This window comes from Giraffa tippelskirchi, chromosome 1 (genome assembly GCF_054371585.1).
Source record: "Giraffa tippelskirchi isolate mGirTip1 chromosome 1, T2T-mGirTip1v1.2.pri, whole genome shotgun sequence".
Lineage (NCBI taxonomy): Eukaryota > Metazoa > Chordata > Mammalia > Artiodactyla > Giraffidae > Giraffa > Giraffa tippelskirchi.
Genome location: NC_137275.1, coordinates 73,317,708 through 73,343,584, shown reverse-complemented (window position 1 = coordinate 73,343,584; position 25,877 = coordinate 73,317,708). Strand labels below are relative to the sequence as shown.

The 25,877-nt window shown below is 34.3% G+C and overlaps 1 protein-coding gene across 33 annotated transcripts in view; it reads right to left on the bottom strand.

The window, feature by feature from the left end:
* LCORL (ligand dependent nuclear receptor corepressor like) overlaps positions 1–25,877 on the bottom strand; it is a 172,932-nt gene that overhangs the window by 94,274 nt on the left and 52,781 nt on the right. For 17 of the 33 annotated variants that reach the window (XM_081593319.1, XM_081593229.1, XM_081593240.1 and 14 more), the window contains 2 exons: positions 16,460–16,539; positions 15,428–15,557 (listed from right to left, as the gene is read on the bottom strand). The exons of 1 other annotated variant lie outside the window; for it this stretch is intronic. In XM_081593319.1, coding sequence (XP_081449445.1) covers positions 15,428–15,557; positions 16,460–16,539 — 210 coding nt within the window. Of the gene's footprint in view, positions 1–13,930; positions 13,978–15,427; positions 15,558–16,459; positions 16,540–19,231; positions 19,295–20,693; positions 20,873–25,877 lie in introns of all 33 variants that reach the window. 15 more of the 33 variants (XM_081593251.1, XM_081593271.1, XM_081593402.1 and 12 more) reach the window with 3 other exon arrangements.

Genomic DNA, 25,877 nt, shown 5'->3' with positions numbered 1-25,877 from the left:
GAACATGGAGGGAGTAAGAAAAATGGCTAATAGGAATAGCCAACTTTTCAAACTATCCAGACTGAAATTTTACTTCAAAGTGTCTCAAATGATTATTAAGACTGGTTGGTGTATATGCCCGTAAAATAATTTCTTTCAAATATTCCTTTAACTTTGTTTTACTTCCTTAATGCTACATAGGCTAACAAAATATATCAACACATTTTAGCAAAAACGTTCCATTTTATCAAATAAGAAATTGAAGCACAAAAGTGACTTTTTTTTGTATAAAATAAACACGTTATAATTTGTATTTTATTTACTTAACCATTCTACTCCCCTAAAGTATCCAAAGAGTACTACATTTACTGCTGACAGTTATTAAGTATTACCACTCACTTTTGAGACTGTATGATTACCTTATACTTTGATGTTAAGGTATTAATTCATGGGCTCCTAAGGACAATTTTCTTCATGATTACAAAACTTGAGAACTAAATCCTTTGTGATCTTCCTTTTTTGACTTAGTGTAGTTCCAAGTAATTGATGATATTGATAATAAATAATACTGAACAGCAGCAGTAGTTTTAGATTATTGAGTCCTTACATTAATTTTTCCTCCCACTCCTCCCCAAATTTGTTGCGGTATATCTGGTATACAAGAAAAACTACACATAAATAACGTCTAAAATTTGGTGAGTTTGGGATGTCTTAGCTCTTCAAATCATCACAATAACCCTCTTAAGAATGCTAGAATTATTCCCATTATATAGAAATGGGGGCTTTCCTGGTGGCTCAGCTGGTTAAGAACCTGCCTGCAATGTGGGAGACCTGGGTTCAATCCTGGGTTGGGAAAATCCCCTGGAGAAGGGAACAGCTACCCACTCCAGTATTCGGGCCTGGAGAATTCCATGGAATGTAAAGTCCATGGGGTCGCAGAGTCAGACTCAACTGAGCGACTTTCACTAGAGAAATGGAAACTAGTCTTAAGGAGGTTAAAAAGTTTGCCTGAGGTCACACAAGGCTGAATAAGTAGTAGAACCAACTCTAGAATCCAGGTCTAACCCAATATTTGACCTCAACTACTGTGCCATAGTATGATTAGAGAAAGTCATTTAGATGCCAGTGCCTCGTTTTCTTATACACTTAAACAAACAAAAATAGTGCAATCTGCCATAGGGCTAACTCTTCCCTGGATGGCTATTATAAACATGGCACTAAGCTGATGCTTCATTTACATTATGTTAATTTGCACAATCCTAAAGGAAATCAGTCCTGAATACTCACTGGAAGGACTGATGCTGAAGCTGAAGCTCCAATACTTTGGCCACCTGATGTGAAGAGCTGACTCACTGGAAAAGACCCTGATGCTGGGAAAGATTGAGGGCAGGAGAAGAAGGGGGTGACAGAGAATGAGATGGCTGGATGGCATCACTGACTCAATGGACATGAGTCTGAGCAAACTCTAGGAGATAGTGAAGGACACGGAAGCCTGGTGTGCTGCACTTCATGGAGCCGCAAAGAGTTGGACATGACTTAGCAACTGAAAAACAACAACAAATCTGCACAGTGATGTAGTATCACCAAGTTAAGTAACTGGCCCAATATCACAGTTATTTAATGAAAAAGAAACAAAACAAACAGGAAGCAACCCATCTAGGTTTGACTCCATAGTCCATGTTCTTTTTTCTACCAGAAGCTACTATTGAACACACACCATACCTATCAATGCTAACACACTAAAATCTAAACTAATATCTTTAACAAAACTATTTTTTGGTGGGTGAGGGCAGGCAACAGAATACAAGCATTCACAATTATTATGCATCTTGTGCACAAGAGGAAACTAAGTCACATAAAATGGTAAGCAGTTTATCATAACTATATAAAGAATAAATATTATAGGGCAAGATAAATATTGTAGGGCAAGATTTGAATCCATGTTTGATGGTAGAACTTATGTTTCACCCTTTCCACTGAAGATAGAAACATTTTAAAGACTTCATTCAAAACACTTAAGGGAGAACACACACACACAAACAAATCCATATGGAGAAAGGCAGGGGATGATTGCTATGTAGTAATAACAAATCAGTAAGTTCTAATCAATAGAACAGTCTGAGCAGACTGTCAATATAATGTACAACTAGCCAATAGCAAATGGTAAACTATAACTGACAGTTCACAATTACCTATAAATTAAAAATGATGAAATAGTAATTTATAAAACTAATTCATCACATTTCACAAGTACAGTATTTGATCAAACCTTCTGCTAGTCCTAGACTCCTTATATCTCAGTAAGAGAAATTCAGAAAGAATTAATCAGCCACTGAAGTGCCGAGAATAAGTAATTATTAAAAGAGAGTTGTAACTATATCATATTAAATGAGATAGAGAGGAAAGCTCATGTTAGAGGATATTTACGAAGTGCTATTTCTACAAAAATTGCATCAAAAAAAGACCTTTATGTGAGAGTAAAAAACTGAAAATATCAGACTTAAAATTATGGCAAGATGGAACTTCAACCCTTTATAAAACAGTTAAGGTGATAAGATTGATTCACTGTCTGCCTGATAACTCAGGTGATTTTTTACATTAGATTTTATCATCCGTAAAACTACAGTATATGAAAAAAATTATCTAACAACAACAACAAAAGTCCAGCTGACTAAAATACCCCTCCTCTTCCTTTTTATTTCAACTCAGAACATATGAACTATTTCAGTCTTTAGCTAAATTACCTTGGCTATTAAGTTTTCTTTTTTTCCTTAAAAAGTCCTGATCTTGAGATTCTAATACCACCCAATTCAGTACTATGTGCTGTCTAAAATTTGGAGGCAGACCACAACCAGGTTTAACTAAGTCTTACAGCTAAAATACCAAGAGGAAAACATATTTTTAAGAATTGTGGATTAGAGTTTTAGATGTATTATTTACAAGGACAATGAAAACGTTCTACACATATGTGTTAAGGTATATCTTGAAAAGAAAACAAGCAAAAGAATTATCATAGTAGTTTTTACTCTAAAGTCATCTAACCATCTGCTGTTTTTAGGTATATAATAACAGAGATAAGCACTGTTTTAAAAGCATATTTAATAAATGGTGTGGTTTAACTAAAAAAATTTAAAATAACATGAAGAAGCTGAAACTTAGAGAGACAAAATTTAAAAAGGAAAAAAAAAAACTCAGAGAAAATCAGACCTCTAAGAAATGTAGATTTTCCAAGAAGTTAAAAAAAAACCAAACCCTTATTTTCACAGCATCGAACAAACACACACAACATGTGACAGGGGGATTGAATAAAACCTGTAAACATCAGTTCCCATAAAAAAACAAAAAACAAACAAGAAACCCTCTCATCTTAGAAACATACTATTTCATAGAGAAAAACTTTAAGACACCTGAATATATAGTGACTGAAAGGAGGAAACTGCTTTTGCATAATCTTTTGAGAAGGCTTCTCCTGTATTTGCTTGGTCACCTGCCAATACTCCTGAACCATATTGCTGTATGGTATCCTAAAATCTGTTTGGCAGCTGAGCCATGTTATTCTACCACACACGTATGTATATTCAGGAAAATTCACCTTTAAATGATTTTTCATCACTTTATCCCAAAAATGCATAATTATACATAAATTCAGCAGCAAACACATATTACATGTTGAAGAGTATCTTCTATATTTATGATTTATGTCTTTGACCAGAACTCTATTTAAGAAACTAAGAAATGTTTATAATGAATTGGAAAGACAAAAATTATTAAAATATTCTTTGCCTCCAAGAAGTTCAAAATCTACTAAATACTATTAGCGGTATTAGGGGGATATAACAGAATAATATTTAAAATTGACAAAGAAGGTAGAAATCATTTTATAGAATCAAAATTATCCTTTAAAGTCTCTTAAATACATCCATACAGTATATACATCACTTAAGGTCTACAATCTCATACATTATTATGTATTATGAAACACACATCTTTTAAATATGAGACTCACACTCTATTTGCAGAGATGCTTTAAAGTACAGGAGGTGTGTGGAAACTAAGACCTTTTAAAAGAAGTAAATTTACTTATCTCCCATCTCATGGTCCCTAAAGGGGACCATGGATTTATGAAAGTGTTTTGATAAAAAGATACTCTCCGTCAATCAGGCTTGGGGAAAAGTATCTCAATAAACAATGACTGGAGTATGAGCAATCCTAGCATATTAGGTGTTAAAAGAAATGTTGACTGTAAAGCAAAATGTCTTACAACTTGCTAAGGAGGCTAGATTTAATGAAGTGGACCATGAAAATGGTAACTGTTAACATTACACAGTGAAGAGTTTATGACTGAGAAAAATCTTTCAACTTGATGCTCATCATTAGTCACGCAAAGTTGAAAGAGTCACAAATACTTGACACCGAATCTTCAAAAGAAATTTCAGATCATGCAGATAAAGTTTTGGTTGATACAAGTGAGTTTGATCATGATATGAGAAGACTCCACACATTAATGGGTGACCAGGGGCTGAAAAACTACAAGTGAAGTGAATAGTTCATCCATGTTTAGTTTCTTAAAAATCCCACTGCCTTTCCTCTGACTTCAGCTGATGGTTCAGAGCTAGTTCCATGGATTCAGACATTCATCTGTTCACTACTTTCCCAGCTCACTCTGGGTTAATATTACTCATCACCAAACAGCAACAAAAACTAAGCCTTCATCTCTTTTATTACCACCAAACTTCATGTAAGCAACTCTTTATTAAACATTTTTTAAAATGGCTTGATTATTTTACTAAGTATTATTGACAATCACTAACTATCTTATATTATTTACTACATGTTAAATAATATATGTTCCTTGGTCAAGTTACTTAACTTATTTCTTTTTTTTTTTTTTTTTCATTTTATTTTATTATTATTTTTTTTTTTATAAATTTATTTATTTTAGTTGGGGGCTAATTACTTTACAATATTGTAATAGTTTTTGCCATACATTGACATGAATCAGCCATGGGTTTACATGTGTTCCCCTTCCCGGATCCCCCACCCACCTCCCTCCCCATCCCATCCTTCTGGATCATCCCATTGCCCCGGCCCTGAGCCCTTGTCACATGCATCGAACATGGAATGGTGCTCTGTTTCACATATGACAATACACATGTCTCAATGCCATTCTCCCAGAACGTCCCACCCTCACCTTCTCCCTCAGAGTCCATATAATTGTTCCATGCATCTGTGTCTCTTATTCTGTCTCGCATATAGGGTTATCGTTACCATCTTTCAAATTCCATATATATGCATTAGTATACTGTATTGTTGTTTTTCTTTCTGGCTTACTTCACTCTGTATAATGGGCTCCAGTTTCATCCATCTCAGTAGAACCGATTCAAATGTATTTTTTTTAATGGCTGAGTAATATTCCATTGTGTATATGTACCACAGCTTCCTTATCCATTCGTCTGCTGACGGACATCTAGGTTGCTTCCATGTCCTGGCTATTGTAAACAGTGCTGCGATGAACATTGGGGTACACGCGTCTCTTTCAATTCTGGTTTCCTCGGTGTATATGCCCAGCAGTGGGATTGCTGGGTCATATGGCAGTTCTATTCCCAGTTTTTTAAGGAATCTCCACACTGTTCTCCATAGTGGCTGTACTAGTTTGCATTCCCACCAACAGTGTAAGAGGGTTCCCTTTTCTCCACACCCTCTCCAGCATTTATTGCTTGTAGACTTTTGGATAGCAGCCATTCTGACTGGTGTGAAATGATACCTCATTGTGGTTTTGATTTGCATTTCTCTAATAATGAGTGATGTTGAGCATCTTTTCATGTGTTGGTTAGCCATCTGTATGTCTTCTTTGGAGAAATGTCTGTTTAGTTCTTTGGCCCATTTTTTGATCGGGTCGTTTATTTTTCGGGAATACAGCTGCAGAAGTTGCTTGTATATTTTTGAGATTAATTGTTTGTCTGTTGCTTCATTTGCTATTATTTTCTCCCATTCTGAAGGCTGTCTTTTCACCTTGCTTATAGTTTCCTTTGTTGTGCAAAAGCTTTTAATTTTAATTAGGTCCCATTTGTTTATTTTTGCTTTTATTTCCAATATTCTAGGAGGTGGGTCATGGAGGATCCTGCTGTGATTTATGTCGGAGAGTGTTTTGCCTATGTTTTCCTCTAGGAGTTTTATTGTTTCTGGTCTTACGTTTAGATCTTTAATCCATTTTGAGTTTATTTTTGTGTACGGTGTTAGGAAGTGTTCTAGTTTCATTCTTTTACAAGTGGTTGACCAGTTTTCCCAGCACCACTTGTTAAAGAGATTGTCTTTTCTCCATTGTATATTCTTGCCTCCTTTGTCGAAGATAAGGTGTCCATATGTGCGTGGGTTTATCTCTGGGCTTTCTATTTTGTTCCATTGATCTATATTTCTATCTTTGTGCCAATACCATACTGTCTTGATGACTGTGGCTTTGTAGTAGAGCCTGAAGTCAGGCAGGTTGATTCCTCCAGTTCCATTCTTCTTCCTCAAGATTGCTTTGGCTATTCGAGGTTTCTTATATTTCCATACAAATTGTGAGATGATTTGTTCTAGTTCTGTGAAAAATACCATTGGTAGCTTGATAGGGATTGCATTGAATCTGTAGATTGCTTTGGGTAGAATACTCATTTTCACTATATTAATTCTTCCAATCCATGAACACGGTATATTTCTCCATCTGTTTGTGTCCTCTTTGATTTCTTTCATCAGTGTTTTATAGTTTTCTATATATAAGTCTTTTGTTTCTTTAGGTAGATATATTCCTAAGTATTTTATTCTTTTTGATGCAGTGGTGAATGGTATTGTTTCCTTAATTTCTCTTTCTGTTTTCTCAATATTGGAGTATAGGAATGCAAGGGATTTCTGTGTGTTAATTTTATATCCTGCAACTTTACTATATTCATTGATCAACTCTAGTAATTTTCTAGTAGAGTCTTTAGGGTTTTCTATGTAGAGGATCATGTCATCTGCAAACAGTGAGAGTTTTACTTCTTCTTTTCCTATCTGTATTCCTTAACTTATTTCTTTGTATGTAAGTAAAGGAACAGTAGAATCAAATAATCTCTAAATCCCCTATCTGATTTAAAATGCTGTAATTTTAGCTTGGTCTTAAAAGGAAAATAAGTAGTCTGTAAAACTGAGGAATGAGGGTGGATATCATCTCCCACATGCCTGATATATAATTTTTCAAAATCAATATTCTCTTTAACCCTTGAATGTATTTCCCCCAGGTTCTCTGTAGTTTGATACCCCCCCCCTTTTTTTTTTAAATATTTGCTCAAATGTTACTTGAATACCACCTCTGCCCTGGTATTCCCTATGCTCCTCTTCCTCCTTTGTCTCCAACACTTAAATATATATTTATATCCAGCATGTGTGTAAGGCAGGGGACTGTATGTGTGTGTATGCATATGCAGACATGCACACTGAACCACAAACAGAATTTACTTGTTTATTGCTTGCTTTCCCTTACTAGCACACAAAAGTTCATGCAGACAGAGATGTTTTTTGACTTTTTTTTTTCACTAATATGGTACCTAGCATATAGAAGGCAGATTAGTGGAACTTTCTTGAATGAATTAACTTCTCTAATCATGGACAGGAGATATGTTTTATAAAGGCCAACTTGCTAGTCTTGCTTTGGGGGGAAGTCACACTGAAGGAAAGAAAGAATTAAATTAGTAGCATTTTACGAAAGAACACATGGGTGATGATATAGCTGGTGAATTTATGAGTTACTCAAGAAAATCAGAAAAATATTCTAAGATTTTTAAATGATATTAGTAAGTTAATACATAACAGCTAAACAGTACATAGTAATTATAGTAACTGTTACTTTTACATAAAAGTGCTTTTTCCAATTCAGAACTCTGATTATTTTGAATAGCATATATAGATTGCTACATTTATTTATACACAGGCCAATTCCATTATCTGCCATACTAGCGACAAAGTATAGGGGAGAAATATTACCCAGGGACAGACGGTGATACAAAAAAAAAGGGGCCCCAAACAGAATTATACTCTTCTGAGAATTAGCTCTTCCCTCTCACCTAACAGACTACATTTTTTAAACTTAATTAAAATATGCAAAGAAATAATTTAGACAGAACTCCTTATATAAAGAGAAATGGAAGAACCATTGCTTCCCCCAAATTTAAATTATGTCCTTAAAAGGTTATTAGGGTTGTGTAAAACCACTGAAAAGAATAATTCAATGACCAAACATTTCTGAAAGAAATTCGGAATCACTTTTATTTTCATTATTTAGGCTGATTCCTAGAACGTTTTCTTATCACATACAAGGACTCATTAAAGACTTTGCTAAAAGTTCTAGTATACTATAAGTCATGCTTTTAAAAAAACATGATCTTTTAAGTCATGATTTCAAAGCATTACTGTTGAGCTTTAAAATATTCCTTTTCTCTATGCACTCAATCAAGTTATTGAGTTTTGACTGTATCAGATACAATTCTAAGTGGTAGGGATACAGCATAATAAACAAAAATCTTGTCTTACTGTTCTTATATTCTAGAAGTGGCAGAGACAACAAACACATTAATAGAGGAGTCAGTTAGAAAAACAAACAAACAAAAAGCAGAATGATAGGAAAGACTGTCTGAAAGAATTATCATAAACAGGGTGGTTGGGGCAACAAGTGATCAGGGCCAGGGGTAATGTTTGGTAATACAACGGAGTGCAATGCTCAGGTGCAAACAAGGATTCTAGACAGAGGTAATAACAACAGCAAGTGAGAAGACCTTGAGATGGCAATAAGGTTAGCACATCAGAGGATGAACAAAAAGCCAGAGTCTGCAAAAGAATGAGCAATAAGATAGGATATTTGGCTGAAAAGGAGGCTAAACTAGGCCATGTAGATCAAACCTTTGATAGATTTTACTCTAAGTGACATGCAAAGCCACTGGAAACTTTTGGGCAGAGGAATAATGTACTGGTTTAGGCTTCAGAAATATCATTTTGTGTAGAAAAATGAATTGGTAGGAAAGAGAAAAGTAGAAAGAGAAACAGTTTGGAGGCTCTTTAACACATATTGACAGGGGATTTTTGCAGAAACTAATGCTTGCAGGGTCAATATGTCTCTGGTTAATATTAAGTAGTACATGCCAGAGATGAAGTATCTTGGATTAGAGTGGAAGCAATGGAAACGGTAAGACACGGTCAGATTTAGAATAGATTTTGAAGGTAAAACAACAAATGGGAGTTGATGATAGGTTGCATGTGTGTATAGAAGATACTGAGAAATCAAGAAAAGTTTCTTGTTTTGGGGACTAGCAACCAACTAGGGTCAAGAGTGATACTTTTCACTAAGACAGGAAAGGGTGGGACAGGAGAAGTTTAGGGAAAGTAAAATCAAGAATTCTGTTTTAGAGAGGTCATGTGAAGTGCCCATTAGATATTCTAATGAAGAATACCAAGTAGACAGATATAAGAGAGAAAAGCTAGAGAAAAGATTAGGATTAGATATAATTCTACAATATTCAGATGTCACCAACACATACATTGTAATTAAACTGACTGGATGAAACGAAGCTATCAAGTAAGAGAAGCCATTTGAGAAGAAAAGGCACTGAGGACCAACTCTTGGGCTCTTCAATATTTACAGGTAAAGAAAACAAAGACCAGCAAGGAGCATGTGAAAGAAGTAATTTGCAAGAGAGGGGGGAAAATTAAAAGAATACAATATCCTAGAAACCAGGATTAAGGAAGTGATCAACCCTATCACTGATGAATGGTGAAAATCTGAATAAGGTGAAAACTGATTAACTTTCCTCTAAAGAGTACAAAATGGAATTACCAATGAAACTGATAAAACAGTTTCAGCAGGGTAGTAGAAAAGAAAGTCTAATTGAGATGAGTTGAAAAGAAAAGGAGAACAGAGTGAAGATGGTAAAAGTACAGAAAATAAGTATCTACTATGTGTTAGATGCTTGAGATATCTAAGTAGGAAACAATACAAAAATCCAATTCTTCATGGTGTTTATATACTAGCAGATGGAAAAAGACAATGAATACATTTAAAAAAATAAGCAAATTATATAATGTTAGAAAGTGACTGCACTACAAAAAGGAAAGGTGGTTTTTAGTTGTGAAGAATTTGAGGAGAGGGATATAAAATAACTACCTAGGTGTTTAACTTTAGTCAAGTTCAGCTGTCCCAAGGCAAGTGTATAATATATGGGGTATAGAGTTAACATCCAGATGAGGTTCTGACATGCAAATATGAGAAAGGAAAAGAGAAGCAAGGAAGTTAAGATTTTACAGAAAGATGATTACAGCAATAAAGCACAGTATCTGAAATGAGTAAGGAGAAATGTGAAATCATGAGACAATGAATAGTAAGAAGTGGTATGGTCAATAGATTGGGGGTTGCAAGAAGGTTAAAAAAATATTGGGATGATTATTAAAATAAAATGCTAGTCAGAAATAGAGATGGTTGAAATTATATTTGGGAGGTGGCAGAGGTCTAGGGATGATCATCAGAAAGGTGGCTGGAGTGGAATGGAGGAAAAGATCATTAGAAATGGAGAGGTCAAATAACTGAAAAGCCAGAATGTTGAATGAATCAGCTGCATAGTACTTGAAGTCACCAAGAACTAAAATGGGAGGAAGAAAGTGAAAAAAGTTAGTAGAGGTGTGTAACATGATGATGTGGATGGAACAGGTATATGTCAGGTGCTTCAGACAAACTCAGGGTTTTGAGTGAGGACAGTAAATAAATGATTGGAAAGCAGCTATAAAGATCTCAGAACTTGTCAATTTTATCACTCCCGTATTACATAAAGCAAGCAATTAAAAATATTTAGCAAGAGAAGGGGCTACAAAAGTATCTTTTATGAATATACAGATTTCACCTAAAGCAATAAAGTACAGGGAACATTAAGAGAAAAGACTGAGGACATAGAGATTGTTGATGAAAGATCACAAGTTTCAGAAGACACAGTGGAAAAAAATATGGGTGCTTATAAAGGTGTAACTGACTAGGTCAAATTAGAGATTAAAGAAGACAAAAGGAGATAAAAGAATCCAGGTAATGGTAAATGAATAATCCAATAGTCTGTCTTTAATTCCTATTATGGATGGTGTTACAGGCAGAAAGGTGACTTTAAAAGAAATGCCTAAGATCTTAAATCCAGTTATAACTTTAAGTGTGTTCTTAGAATTTCATTCATATCATCTATGTATATGGCAAAAAAAAACTTTTCATGAACACCTCTGGATTATGACTCATAATGGTATGTAGATTATTTTACACACTAACATACAGTTCCCTGAGAGTTCCAAAAAGGCAACCCACATACAAAGAGAAAGCCAAGGGGCCTTCCCTGGTGGTTCAGATGGTAAAGAATCTGACTGCAATGTGGGAGACCTGGTTTTGATCCCTGGGTCAGGAAGATCCCCTGGAGAAGGGGATGGCTACCCACTCCAGTAGTCTTGCCTGGAGAATTCCATGGACAGAGGAGTCTGGCGGGCTACAGTCTATGGGGTTGCAAAGAATCTAACACTTTAAATTCACTTTTTCAGTGTATGACCACATGGTATCAAAAAGGTGCATTTGTATAAGAAATACTTAGGGCATGAATGAAATCAGGCCAATTTACATAGCCATTCAAAGATACCTGCATTTAGAGAAAAGCAATCTAAAAGATTTAATACTCCTGTTTCTAAGAAGTCAAATGTTTTAGTATCAGTCATAATCCAATTAATTAATGAGAAGCATTAATATTTATTTCATGCAATATTATAAAGCTTAAAAATTAAAAGTTTAAAGGGAAAAAGATCTGTGTTCAGAAAAGACATGAAAAAATTTATATAAAACCTGGCTATCAATTAATTTAAGGGGAAAAGATTGGTTAACAGCAGCTTTCAACTATATATCAAGGTCTTCGAAAAGAAATGGCCAGAATAATAGTTAAATGAATGTTAAATATGTGTTGCGGGGGGTGGGGGGTGGGGGGGGTGAGGTGGAGAATAAGGTAGGAAAAACATCATATTTTGATGAAGGAAAGCTTTATTTTATTATGTACTTAGCAGTATGATTCATTCAGCTACAATGTGAATACTATCTGTCCAATTTAGTTAAGTAGCCTTCTTTAACTGAAAAATAAAAGATGAGATATCTTCTTGAATTGTAAGCTAGTGCTTTACACTGCTTCAGGTGATCAGAGAATATGAAGCCTAAAGTCAAAATAACTTAGTTTACATCCTATGAGGACAGCTTCAGAAAAGACCTTTTATATTTACATGCCTACGTTTATCCACATTTCAAAACAAATAAACTGATATTCATGCTAAAAAGAGTAATAAATTTAAGTACAAAGTAGAAGATAAACTATATACACATGCAAAACAATTTTGTTCTTCAAATGGAATAAGTATAATACCATAAGTATGTGGAAAAACTGGAAGATATCTTAGTTTATCTTAGTGCTCAGTTTATCTTAGTGCTCATTCATCCACTCAAAAAATATTTATTGAAGATATAAGATGTGACAAGTACTATTCCATATACTGAGGATTCTGCAATTAACAAAACAAAATCCCTGCTATCATGGAGGTTTCATTCTACTCTAGCACTCTACGTAAGTGTGTAAGTTAACCTCTACAAGGAACTCAATTCAGGAACATTTCTAAAAAATATACAAAATTAGTTAAAAATTCACTTCTACACTAAAATAGTCCCTCTCCGTGACTATACTTATTCAACCCACAAAGAGTATTTTTGACTAGCTTCTAATATAAGGGATTGTCCAAACTGTATTTAGATTAAGTAATAAGCTTTTCCAATTATTAAATACTGTAAGGGAACTAATCACTAAAGCTGTTCATAGTTCATATGAAGGAAAGATGGAATGCTCTGTATTTCTCATAGGTCCTCTCTAGCCTTCCCAATTAAAATAATCCTAATTCTAGGCTGCTAAGTAGTAGAAAACAGGAAGGTTTTTCTACTTAATACTTAGAATCTAAGTGTTCTTCACATAAAATATCTTTGACCTTTTAAAAATTTCTTCCCAGGGTTCAAATGTTCACAACACAAACCTTAACTTCTCTGAGCTTCATTATCTTTATCTGTTAAAATGATAACAAGAGTATCTATCTCTCAACAATGTTTTGGGATTAAATGAGGTAAGGCACAAAATGGGCTGAGTGTTCAATCATAATTGGTGACATCAACCATAATAATTATCCTAAGTGTGAGTTCTCAATATCATCAAAGCCCATAAAACTATAGTTAAGATAATAAACAAGCAAAAATAAGAATATTAAAAGATTTCTCTGTGTTTTGGCAAGATGATCTCATGCTTATGTTCCTCAAACTCAGCAACAGATTCAAAGTATCAGTAATACTAATGTTACTAATATCCAGAATTCCTAAAAATGACTGATTTTGTGAAATTTTCAGGAATCAAATAAAAACTTCACAAACAAGAGGCTTCTATTAGCATTTTATTTGCTTCCAAAGACTCAGAAGTATTTCCTATCTTTAAAAACACATTTTTTTTTTTTTGCCTTTTGTTTCAAAGTTAAAGAACTTACTAAAGAAATAAATGCATAAAGGAATTAAGACCATTTAAAAGATACTGTAAGTTACTATCTTCTAGCCACATCCTGGTCAGACCATATTGGAAATCTTGAAAACTATTTCATTCAAAGAAATTAAAAACAAACAACAGAAACAAAGCCAAGTAAACAAGTCGAAAAGTCCTTAAGTTTAATTAAATCTGGAAGGTGATGATGGACCACAAATAAAGAAATTAACAAAGATAAAAATACTAAAGACCTAAAGTAAGGCAAAAATACTACCAATAAGAATCTTTATTTAAAAACTCTGTGATCCTTCAAAGATTTCGAAGAAAAACAAAAAATCCCCAAATGGAGAGGTCACTAAATATCCATGAACACTCACCCAACCACTGGTAGGAGACCTCTTGAAGACCCAGATGCTTGAATCAGCTGAAATAGTACCAATTTTTTACTGATTACTCTTAATAGGGCAATGGAGCACAGGTTAACTCCATACTATCAAATATTAAAAGTTACTATCATTAATTTCTACCTACTACCATTACAAATTACTCAAAGGAGGAGACTGAGTAATGAGTTCTAAGATGAGTGAAACTTACTGCATGCATGTGTGTAAATGAACACATTTCCTCCAGCTCTCTGTGATGTAAATCTGAGAACGTAATTCTTCTTATAGTGTAAATATACAGGCAGAATAAAATTTTCTAAATTAATACAAAATTCTTAAAGCATGTAAAATACTTTTATATTGGTTCATGTAGAAAATTTTTTTTAAATTTTGTTTTTTTAAAGACAATGACAATTTCTCAATACGAGTTACTTTAATTACACACAGGGAAAGATTTTCAGTCCTCTACACTTAAAAATATATATAGTTTTTAACTTTAGGCCTTTTAATATGCTAATGATTCTTCTAATCAGAGGATTTTCATATTTCAACACATAAAAGAACTCATAACACTAAGACTGAACAAAAGCCTCCTTTCTCAAAGGTAAGGACAATATTCAACATTACAGATTAAAACTTGAAAGTTACCTATTTAACAGAAAATATCTGATGTTTCCTAATTCAAAAGAGTATCAAAAGCACTATCAATACTTAGATGAAAATACAGTACCATTTTCTTCATCTCTGGAAGTTGGGAGGTACGATGATCTTCCTACTACCACCCTGCATTCCCTCTAAACCATCACTTATTCCCAAGGTCTACATGGTAAAAATTAAGACATTCTACTATTGCAGAAATGGCCAAGAAAAAAAATGGAAGGGTCTATATTTCTCTAGTTTTCTCAAGTAGCTTAAGATATAAAAACAAATTCTGCCTGATACATATGTATCAAGCAAGGAAACACATGAAAACAACCCTCATTTGGATTAAATGTTTAGATAGACAGGAAGCAAGGAAGAACAGTGACATTGTAATAGTACATTCAAGCTATCAGAGAAACACTGAAATCTCAAGCCAGCAAATATACTACCAACCTGGCTGATAAACGATTTAACTGTTACATTTCTATAAACAGTTTTGCAATATATTATCACTTATTGAACACAAAAGAACTTTTGCAGTCTTGAGAAAAGCAACAAAATAAGGAAGACCAAAAGCATACAAAATTTTCTTCTGCCTACAGTAATTAACAAAATAAAGTCAAGGAGAGATTTGAGAATAGAATGGTGAAAAGGAAAGCCTAGCAGAAGGCTAGCTCTGTGACTGCAAATCCTAATGTCCCTAAAAATATGGAGAAAAACTAAGGACAAAGAAGGAGATAATCAAGAATGGAGTAGAGACTGACATATTAAAAACTCGTATGTGAGAAAAATTCATACATTTTTAGGTCTCTATTACAAATTTTAAATGACAAAGTATATCAATATTACCTTTCTTTCGAAAGAGTGCATTTAGGTAATTTTCTGCTTGGCATTCAATCTTTTCAGTGTTGGACTGGCCCTGAGATGATAGCTCCTCTGTTGGTGTTGACTGTGAAGAATCAAGAGATGGTATACAATCCTAAAATTAGAAGAAAACATCATAAAAAAAAAATCACTTTTTATTTAAACGTGGGACTCCATTAAAACGGCAAAAAGAAATTCTCTAAATGTTCACTTGTTCTGTCTTTTAAATACATCAAATTATATACAGAACATAAAATTTAGGGAAGGAGTCAGGAAAAAAGAAATTTATCTTTGATAGAGGGCCAAACTAGCCTTATTTCTTAACAAAACTACTGTCAAAAAAGAGGAAGGGGGAGCAAAGATAAAATATATTGTTAAATAAATTCACTATATAGCATGCCAGTAATGAGAGTTTTAAGAACAAAGCAGATGTTTACCCACTAACATGACCAAAATGGGTGCAAGTTCTCAAAGTTCCCATTTCTTCTCAGCCATTCTCACATCAGTGTTAAAAGAATTAGGACTTCCTATCATACAAGAAGATTGTACTTGTCTAGTTTATGCCCTGTTTACAGAGAAACTAATAATTATTTCACAGGAGATAATTATGATATCCAAAAGAGTTCATGAAAAAGTAAAAATCTAAAAAGTAGTACTACATTATCTTCCAACCACTGATTCCTAAGAAATCAGACTGTAAGGTAGTGTCAGATCAAACTAGGCTCACCTTTGTCGACCTAAATACAAAACAGAACTGAACTGAACTTTATGCGTCAGGGAGTTTTAAGAAAGAAATGTGAAACAAGCAAAAAAGATGAGTATATTGGAATTTTCACCTGCAAGTTAAGCTAAATGTTAGACTTCTAACATAAGACTTCAAAATATTCTTCTCATTACCAAAATCAAGTATTTAAATTTCACTGTAAGTCACAAATTCTCAGAACAAATTAAGTTTTAAAAAATTGCATTACAACTGTGCAATTAGTTTAGAAATAATTTCATAGCACTAAAACTTACACTGACTGCTTCTCTTTGTAGGTTACAAAATGAACATTTTTCATCCATAGACCAGTCAGTCAGCTCTTCTGGTTCACAGTCTTCAAAAGAGGGAAAAATATTGATTAAATACACTAACTTTATATAAAACAAATAAAATTACCACTCTCCACAGCAATGGGTCATATAAAAAAGCTAACTACTAAAAGTAAGGGGGAAAGGCCTTAAAAAAAATTAAACTAGTGACATTTAAAAAGAAATATGGAGAGTAATTTTGCACTATTATTGGACAAATTAGCAAGAACAATGAGCTGGCTATAAATTCATTATCCAACAAGAGTTTTAACACATTATTCGACCAGGTGATTTCTGTAGAAACTAACACCTGTAGCATTAATATGTTGCTGGTTAATAATGTGTTAAGTATCATTTAACCTTCTGAAATACTTTATTTATTATTGTCTACTAATTTCTATTTTCACTATTAAAGAAATCAGAACAGGGAGATACGGGATAAGGGAATAAATTTGGCACAAATGACAATATAAAACAGACAAATGGAATAAAGCACCAGAAAACCCTACAAATTTGAGAACATGGAATGCTGTCCAAGAAAATTTAATAGAAATCCACTACTAAAACGTCAGATCAGATTTTTTTATTCCATTGCTAAAGGCTTTGTTGTAAAACTTAGGGCAAAAAACAAGTTACATTATTCAATACGAAACATGGATTTTTTCACAAGAATGTTCCTTATAATCCAACTACTGGAATATATTAGAGAGTTCATGGAAGACATTTTCAAATGAAGGAATTTTATGAAGAAATAATAACACTGCCATCCTAACTATAGTTGGTATAGACAGAGATTTTTCAAACTTACTCCTTGCAACAGAAACTCCCTCCAATTTCTTTTCCCAAATAAGTTCATACACAGAACCTCAAATACAGAAACCATCATCATCTGAGGCAGCTACATTAGAACTAATTTGAAAAGCACTGGTGTACCACAGTAATTTCTCTTATACTTTTGAAATATTTAATGAAATTAAATACTTGTTTTCTGCTAAACTACAAAGGAAATAAACTCATCTTTCTGGAATGATAATGAATAAATACTAGATAGGTTCAGCCCCTGTGATACTCTTGCATTAATTCAGATACATAGGTCAGAATAGAAGATATATAATTTGTTGGAATATAAAGAGTACAGTGATAGATTCCTTTCATTCCTGGCAGTGGTCCAGAAATATTCCCATTACTTATTTAAACTTGGAAAGAATAGGGAATGGGAACATAAGATCCAGTATGGAGTAATGGAAAGATGACTGGATTTGAAGTCTCCAAAAATCTGGGATGGAACCTACTAGTTATAGCCTTGCCAAGCCAGGCTTTTAAATTTCCACATCTGTAAAATAAGGATTTTGTCACCTAACTTATTTGTGATCAAATTTTTAAAATATTAAAATATTTTATAAACTACAAAACATCATGCTAAGGCTAATTATTAATCAGGTAGAGTCACTAGCCATTATTTTTTAAATTCTGTACTATGACACATGTATTTAATAAAGTTAGTTTGCAGAAGACAAATAACTTTAATTGAATATCTGCTTAAGAAAACTGATCACTTTGTGCAAACAATCTAACAAATCAAAAGGTTTACATAATCTATACAATTAAAAACCCAGAACTGTAGTTATGCAGGTTCATAATTTTTTCCAACTTTTTACCCAGTCATTATATCAGAATCACAGACTCACACTCTTGAATGTAAGACTATGCAGTGTCCCTTACAGAGAGTGAGGCACAGCTCTCCGACCAATGAAATGAATGTATAAGAAGTGACAGTATACCACTCTAAACAGAGGCTTTAAAAGACATGGCAAATTCCCCATGGCAATTCTCTTGAACTTTCACCATCCAACATCAGAAGAACTTGCCCCATAAAGCCATTATCCCTTCAGTCTGGAACGTGGAGTCATGAGGAGATGTAAACCCCATCCACAGCCTAGACTCCAATGAATAGTCACCCATAAGCATGAAATAGATTTTGAAGCTGTTTGTTATGCAGCATTACTGTACTAAAACTTGACTCACATGCCAAGCATAATTTTGACAGATCAAGGAAATCTTACTGCTTTTAAAAATTACGGCCTCAAGAACAGGAAATATGAAAGGACTCCAGCACTGGGATTTTTTTTTAATACTTATTTGGCTGTGCCAGTCTTAGTTGCAGTATTCAGGATCTTTAGTTGCAGCATTTGGGCTCTTAGTTTTGGCGTGTGGGATCTAGTTCCCTGATCAGGGATAGAACCTGGGCCCCCTGCATTGGGAGTGCAAAGTCTTAGCCACTGGACACCAGGGAAATCCCAATTAGGATTTCTGAAAAACAGCTAGTAGGTCTGGAAAAGGTATTTTTGAAAAATCATTGAAAGGTTTCATAAAGCTTAAGTAAAAAATACGTTGACTCAAGGGACAACTTTGGGTTAATTCAGACAATTACCAGTTGTAAAATAAAATTGGGCATGCTGAGATAATCCTTATTTATTTTAGTCACTTTAGGTGAAGTTCTTCAAGGAAATTTAATTAAAATAAGTGCCTACATAGTTAAATAAATGGCACTGAATAATCAATGATGACATAAATGCCATTAAATGTTACTATGTTTGGAAATCTATGAATTTACTTTAAAATATTTACTCTTTATATAGCAACTTTTAATTTTCAATTCAAATAAATGATGGTGGTATACATTTTTTATATATAGGAAAAGCGATTTTGAAAAATCACCTGGAGGCCAGACTTCTCCCTCTGTCCAGGTTGTCCTTTCAGGTCATAAAAATTAAATAAGCACTACAACAAAACACATTCATTTTATCTCTCAAACAAAATTTGACAATGAATCAGATAGTCATCTCTAAAATAAGCTGTCTCTCATTTTGAAATTTTAATACATGAAGTTATAAGCTCAAAAAGGTCAAATTATGTACCTTATACAACTAGCCTTATTAACAAAGGCAATGTCACATATGAAAACTGATAGTAAATGAATGATAAAAGTCAACCTTTCCACCATGTATACATATTCTTGTGGTCAAAGTCTGGCTCCAATCATTTACCTAATCTATCTGGGAAAGATAACAGACTTTGAAATTAAGAGAGCCTTGTACTGAATCATGGTCTTTCCACATACCAGATGTGGTCTTGGGTAAATTACCTTCTCTGAACATCAATTTCCTCATCTGTAAAATGAGGGTAATAATGGCATCTTAAGGCTGTAGTAAAAATTAAATAAGAACATATGCAAAACACATTAAGTCCAGAAAATACTACTTTCATTTTCTTTTAACTAATCACATTTCTTTTGAATGTTTTTATTCTCTTCAGTACCCTCTAGCCACAAAAAATACATCTGGAGTTCCTAAAAACAAAGCTCAATGAAAAGTGATTAAAGAGAATACTGAAACTAAATTTTTCATTAAGATCACAAAATAGTGATTATAACCTTGTTAATTTTGATAAAAGATACTGAACAGTAGGCAATATAATTAAAAGATAATCTTTAATTATGAACTATATATTAACTAAACTGAAATTACAGAGAAGAGAAAAACTATGATCTCATCATCTAGAGAATAATGATTAACACTTTGCAATATATCCTTCCAGTTTATATTTTATGCCTTTAAAAAAATTACGATCAATTGATTTTTTAAAAGATCAATAAAATGGTAAACCTCTAGCCAAGTTAAATGAGGAAAAAAAGAGAAAACAGAAATGAAAGATGGGCCATCACTATTGATCCTATGAACATTAAAAGAATAACAAAAGAATATTTTGGACAACATTATTTTCCCACCAATTTGGATAAAATGGACAAATTTCTTGAAAGACACAATCTATCAAATCTCACAAAAAAATACAAAACCTCAAAAGGCACTTATCAATTAAAGGAACTAGATCAATAATTAATAGCCTCCCAAACAGAAAGCACCAGCCCAAATAAATGGTTACTCCATAATCCGTTCCATGAAACAGAAGCAGAGGAAATATTTCCTAACTCATTCTTGACTTCAAAACCTGTCTGGACACCTCACTCAAGAAGATATGCAGATAGCAAAAGAGCATTGGAAATGCCATTAAAGAAATGCAAATTACGTCAAGATACCACCACACACCTATTAAAATAGTTAAGTCCAAAACACTGACGACACGAAATTCTGGTCAGGAATGTAGAGCAAAAGGAACCTACGTTCACTGCTGGTGGGAACACACAACAGTACAGCCACTCTTGAAGATAGTCTGACATACTCTGTCCAAAGGATCTAGCGATCATGCTCCTAGGTATTTGTCCAAATGAGTTGAAAATGTACGTCCACACAAAAACTTGCACATACATGTTGAGAGCAGGCTTAATCATGATTGCCAAACCTAGGAAGTGATAAGGAAGTCTTTCAAATAGGTGAATGGATAAGCAAACTGTGGCACATCTGGACAAGGCAGTTTTCTTATTTTGTTCTACTTTGTTTTATTGTACTTCACAGATACTACACTTTTTTTTTTTTTTTTTTTTAACAAACTGAAGGTTTGTGGCAACACTGTGCTGAGCAAGTCTATCAGCGCCATTTTTTCCAAGAGCATTTATTCACTTTGAGCCTCTGTGTCACACATTTTCGTAATTCTCACATTTCAAACTTTTTCATTATTATATTTGCTATGATCATCTGTGATCAGTGATCTTTTAACTATTATAATTGCTTTGGGGTGCCAAGAACTGAGCTAATATAAGATGACAAATTTAATCAATAAATGTTCTATGTATGTTCTTTATTTCATTAAAGTATAGTTAACTTACAATGTTCTGTTAATTTCTGTTGTACAACAAAGTTATTCAGTTACATATATACATATATTGTTTATATTATTTTCCATTATGATTTAATCACAAGATATTTTATATCTTGTGCTATACAGTAAGATCTTGCTGTTCATCCATTCTATACATAGTAGTTTGTACCTAACCTCAAACTCCCAATCTATCCCTCCCCACCCACTTCCTCTTGGCAACCACAAGTCTGTTCCCTATGTCTGTGAGTCTGTTTCTGTTTCATATATGAGTTCATTTGTATCATATTTTAGATTTCACATATAAATGATATCACGTTGTATTTGTTTTTTCTCTTTCTGATTTACTTCACTTAACATGATAATCTCTAAGTACATCCATGTTGTTGCAACAGCATTATTTCATTCTTTTTATGATTTAAGTACTATTCCATAGTGTATACATACCACATGTTCTTTATGCATTCATCTGTCAATGGACACTTACGTTGCTTCCGTGTTTTGGCTATTGTGAATAGTGCCGCTATGAACACACAGTTGCGTGTATCCTTTTGAATTATAGTTTTGTCTAGATGTATGCTCAGGAGTAGGATTACAGGCTCATATGGTAACTTTACTTTTAGTTTTTTGAGGAATCTCCATACTGTTCTTCATAGTGGTTGTATCAACTTATATTCCCACCAATAGTGGAACAAGGTTCTCTTTTCTCCACTCCCTCTCCAGCATTTGTTATTTGCAGACTTTTTAATGATGGTCATTCTGACAGGTCTGAAGTGGTCAATAATTATAGGTTTGATTTGCATTTCTCTAATAATTAGTGATGCTGAGCATCTTCTCATGTGCCTTTTGGCCATCTGCATGTCTTCTTTGTAGAAATGTCTATTTAGGTCTGCTGCTGCTGCTAAGTCGCTTCAGTCGTGTCCGACTCTGTGTGACCCCATAGATGGCAGCCCACCAGGCTCCCCCGTCCCTGGGATTCTCCAGGCAAGAACACTGGAGTGGGTTGCCATTTCCTTCTCCAATGCATGCAAGTTAAAAGTGAAAGTGAAGTCGCTCAGTTGTGTCCGACTTTTAGCGACCCCATGGACTGCAGCCTACCAGGCTCCTCCGTCCATGGGATCTTCCAGGCAAGAGTACTGGAGTGGGTTGCCATTGCCTTCTCCCCATTTAGGTCTACTACCCATTTTTCAGTTGGGTCATCTGTTTTTTTGTTGTTGTTGAGTTGTATGAGATGTGTGTATATTTTGGAAATTAAACCCTTGTCGGTCACATAATTTGCAAATATTTTCTCCCACTCTGTAGGGTGTCTTTTCGTTTTGCTTATGGTTTCTTTTGCTGTACAAAAGTTTTTAAGTTTGATTAGCCCCCGTTTGTTTATTTTTGCTTTTATTTCTATTGCCTTGGGAGACTGGCCTAAGAAAACATTAGTACACTTTATGGCAGAGAATGTTTTGTGTATGTTATTTTCCAGGAGTTTTATGGTGTCATTTCTCATATTTAAGTATTTAAGCCAAGTTGACTTTATTTTTGTGTATGGTGTGGGGATGTGTTCTAACTTCACTGATTTACATGCAGCTGTCCAACTTTCCCAATACCACTTGCGGAAGGGATTGTCTTTTTTTCCCACTGTATATTCTTCGTGTGTGTGTGTTCTGACTATACCACCAAATGGCCTGTCCCCAATCTGTCTCCCTCTCATTGGGCCTCCTTATTCCCTGAAACACAATAATATTGAAATCAGGCCAGTTAATAACACTACAGTGACCTCTAAAAGTTCAAGTGAATCAAGGAGTAGCAAGTCTCTCGCTTTAAAATCAAGACCTAGAAATGATTAAGTTTAGTGAGGAAAGCATAAAGTTGAGATAGGCTGAAGGCTAGGCCATGTATGCCAAACAGTCAATTTGTAAATGCAAAGAAAAAGTTCTGAATGGAAAATAAAAATAAACACATAAATGATAAGAAACAACAACAGTCTTATTTCTGATATGAAGAAAATTTTAGTGGTCTGGATAGCCTGCCACAACATTCCGTTAGAGAAGTAAAGTCACTCCGTTGTGTCCGACTCTTTGCGACCCCATGGACTGTATAGTCCATGGAATTCTCCAGGCCAGAATAATGGAGTGGGTAGCCTTTCCCTTCTCCAGGGGCTCTTCCCAACCCAGGGATCGAATCCAGGTCTCCCACATTGCAGGCGTATTCTTTAGCAGCTCAGCCACAAGGGAAGGCCAAGAATACTGAAGTGGGTATTCTTAAGCCAAAACCAAAGACATTCCCTTAACTCAAAGCCTAATCCAGAGCAAGGCCCTAATTCCCTTCAATTCAATGAAGATTGAGAGTGGTGAAGAAGACACATAAGTCTGAAGCAGCAGAGATTGGTTCACGACGTTTAAGGAAGGCAGCCATCTGCATAATATCAAAGTGCAAGGTGAAGCAACAGTGCTGATGTAGAAGCTGCAGCAAGCTTACCAGAAAATCTACCTAAGACAATCAATGAAGATGGTCACAGTAAACAATAGATTTTAAATATAGACGAAACAGCCTCATATTGGAAGAAGATGCCACCTAGGACTTTCATAGCTGAAGAGGGAAGTCAACGTATGGCTTTAAAGCTTCAAAGGACAGACTGACTCTTTTGTTAGGGGCTAATGATGCTGATAACTTGAAGCTGAAGCCAATGCTCATTTACCATCCCCCAAATACTAAGTACACTAAACCCAAACTGTGCTCTATAAATGAGACAACAAAGCTTGGATGACAGCACATCTGTTGACAACATGGTTTACCGAATATTTTAAGCTCACTGTTGAGATCTACTACTCAGAATAAAAATGCTCATTGACAATGCGCCTGATCACCCAAGAGCTCCGATGGAGGTGTACAACGAGAGTTACGTTGTTTTTGTCTGCTAATACAATAGCCATTCTGCAGCCCATGGATCAGGAATCATTTCCACTTTCAATTGTTATTATTTAAGAAAAACATTTCATAAAGTTATAGTTGCCATAGACAGTGATTCTTCTGATGGATCTGGGCAAAGTAAACTGAAAATTTTTGAAAAGGATTCACCATTAGCCATGAAAAATATCAGTGATTCAAGGGGAGAGGTCAAAATATCAACATTAACAGGAGTTTTGAAGCAGCTGATTCCAACCCTCATGGATGACTTTGAAGGGTTCCAGACTTCAGTGAAGAAAGTAGCTGCAGTTGTGGTGGAAACAGCAAGAGAACTGGAATTAGAAGTGAAATGTGAAAATGTGACTGAATCATTACAAACTCATGATAAAACTTCTTTTATCACAAGAAGAAGGTGTTTCTTATGAATGAGCAAAGAAAGCGGTTTCCTGAGATGGCATATACTGGTGAAGATGTTCAGAGGACTGTTGAAATGACAACAAAGGATTTAGAATATCATATAAATTTAGCTGATAAAGCAATGGCAGGTTTTGAGAGGACTGACTCCAATTTTGAAAGAAGTTCTATTGTGAGTAACAGGCTATTAAATAGCAATGAATGATACCAATTGTTTGGGAAAGGAAGAGATAATCAATATGGCAGACTTCATTGTTGTCTTATTTTAAGAAATCACCATAGCAACCCTAACCTTCAGCAACCACCACCTTGATCAGTCAACAGCCATAAATATCAATGCAAGACCCTCTACCAGCAAAACAATTATGACTTGCAAAAGGTTCAAGAGATGGTTAGCATATTTTAGCAATAAAGTATTTTTTTAACAAAGTCACACTGTCTTTTTAGACATAATGTTATTGTACACAATAGACTACGGTGTATAGTGTAAACACAACTGTAAAAACCAAAAAGTTTACATGCACTGGGAAACCAAAATTTCATGAGACTCACTCTATTGTTACTCTCGTTATTGCAGTGGTCTGGAACTGAACTGCCAATACCTCTGAGGTATGCCTGTACACTTGGATAAGTCTTTGTGAACACGCTGAGAAAAGCTACTCTAGCTTATATAACTAACTATAAAATAGTATTAGGTTCTCTGGTTTAATATAAATAATCATCAATTCATATTATAAAACTACTCATTTTTTAGTTAATACTAGGCTATGAGTTCCTAGTAGGCAGAGATCCTATGTATTCATTTTTCTTTCCTCACTGCTCATCACGGTTTCTAACACAAAATAAGCATTCAAAATATGTTATGCAACAAATCTAAAAGGTAGTTTTGTTTGCTCAGTCATCATAGTGCTAATAGTTAGGGGCAGAAAAGGATATTAAGCCAAAAATATTAAATGCTGGTCAGTGTTATAGTCATGGATTAGCAAACCTTTACTATAAACAGCCAGAGAATATATATTTTAGGTTGTGGAGGTCATATGGTCTCGGTCACAACCATTCAACTCTACTGTTGAAGTACAAAAGTAGTCATAGACAATATGTCAACAAATGAGAGGGGCTGTTTCCAATAAAACTGTACTAACTGGACGTTCAATTTGAACTTCATATAGCTCCCACATGTCACAAAATATTAAATCTTCTTTTGATTTTTTTCAACTATTTAGAAACATAAAAACCATTTTAAGCTCACAGGCCATTCAAAAATAGTCAATAAGCTGGAACC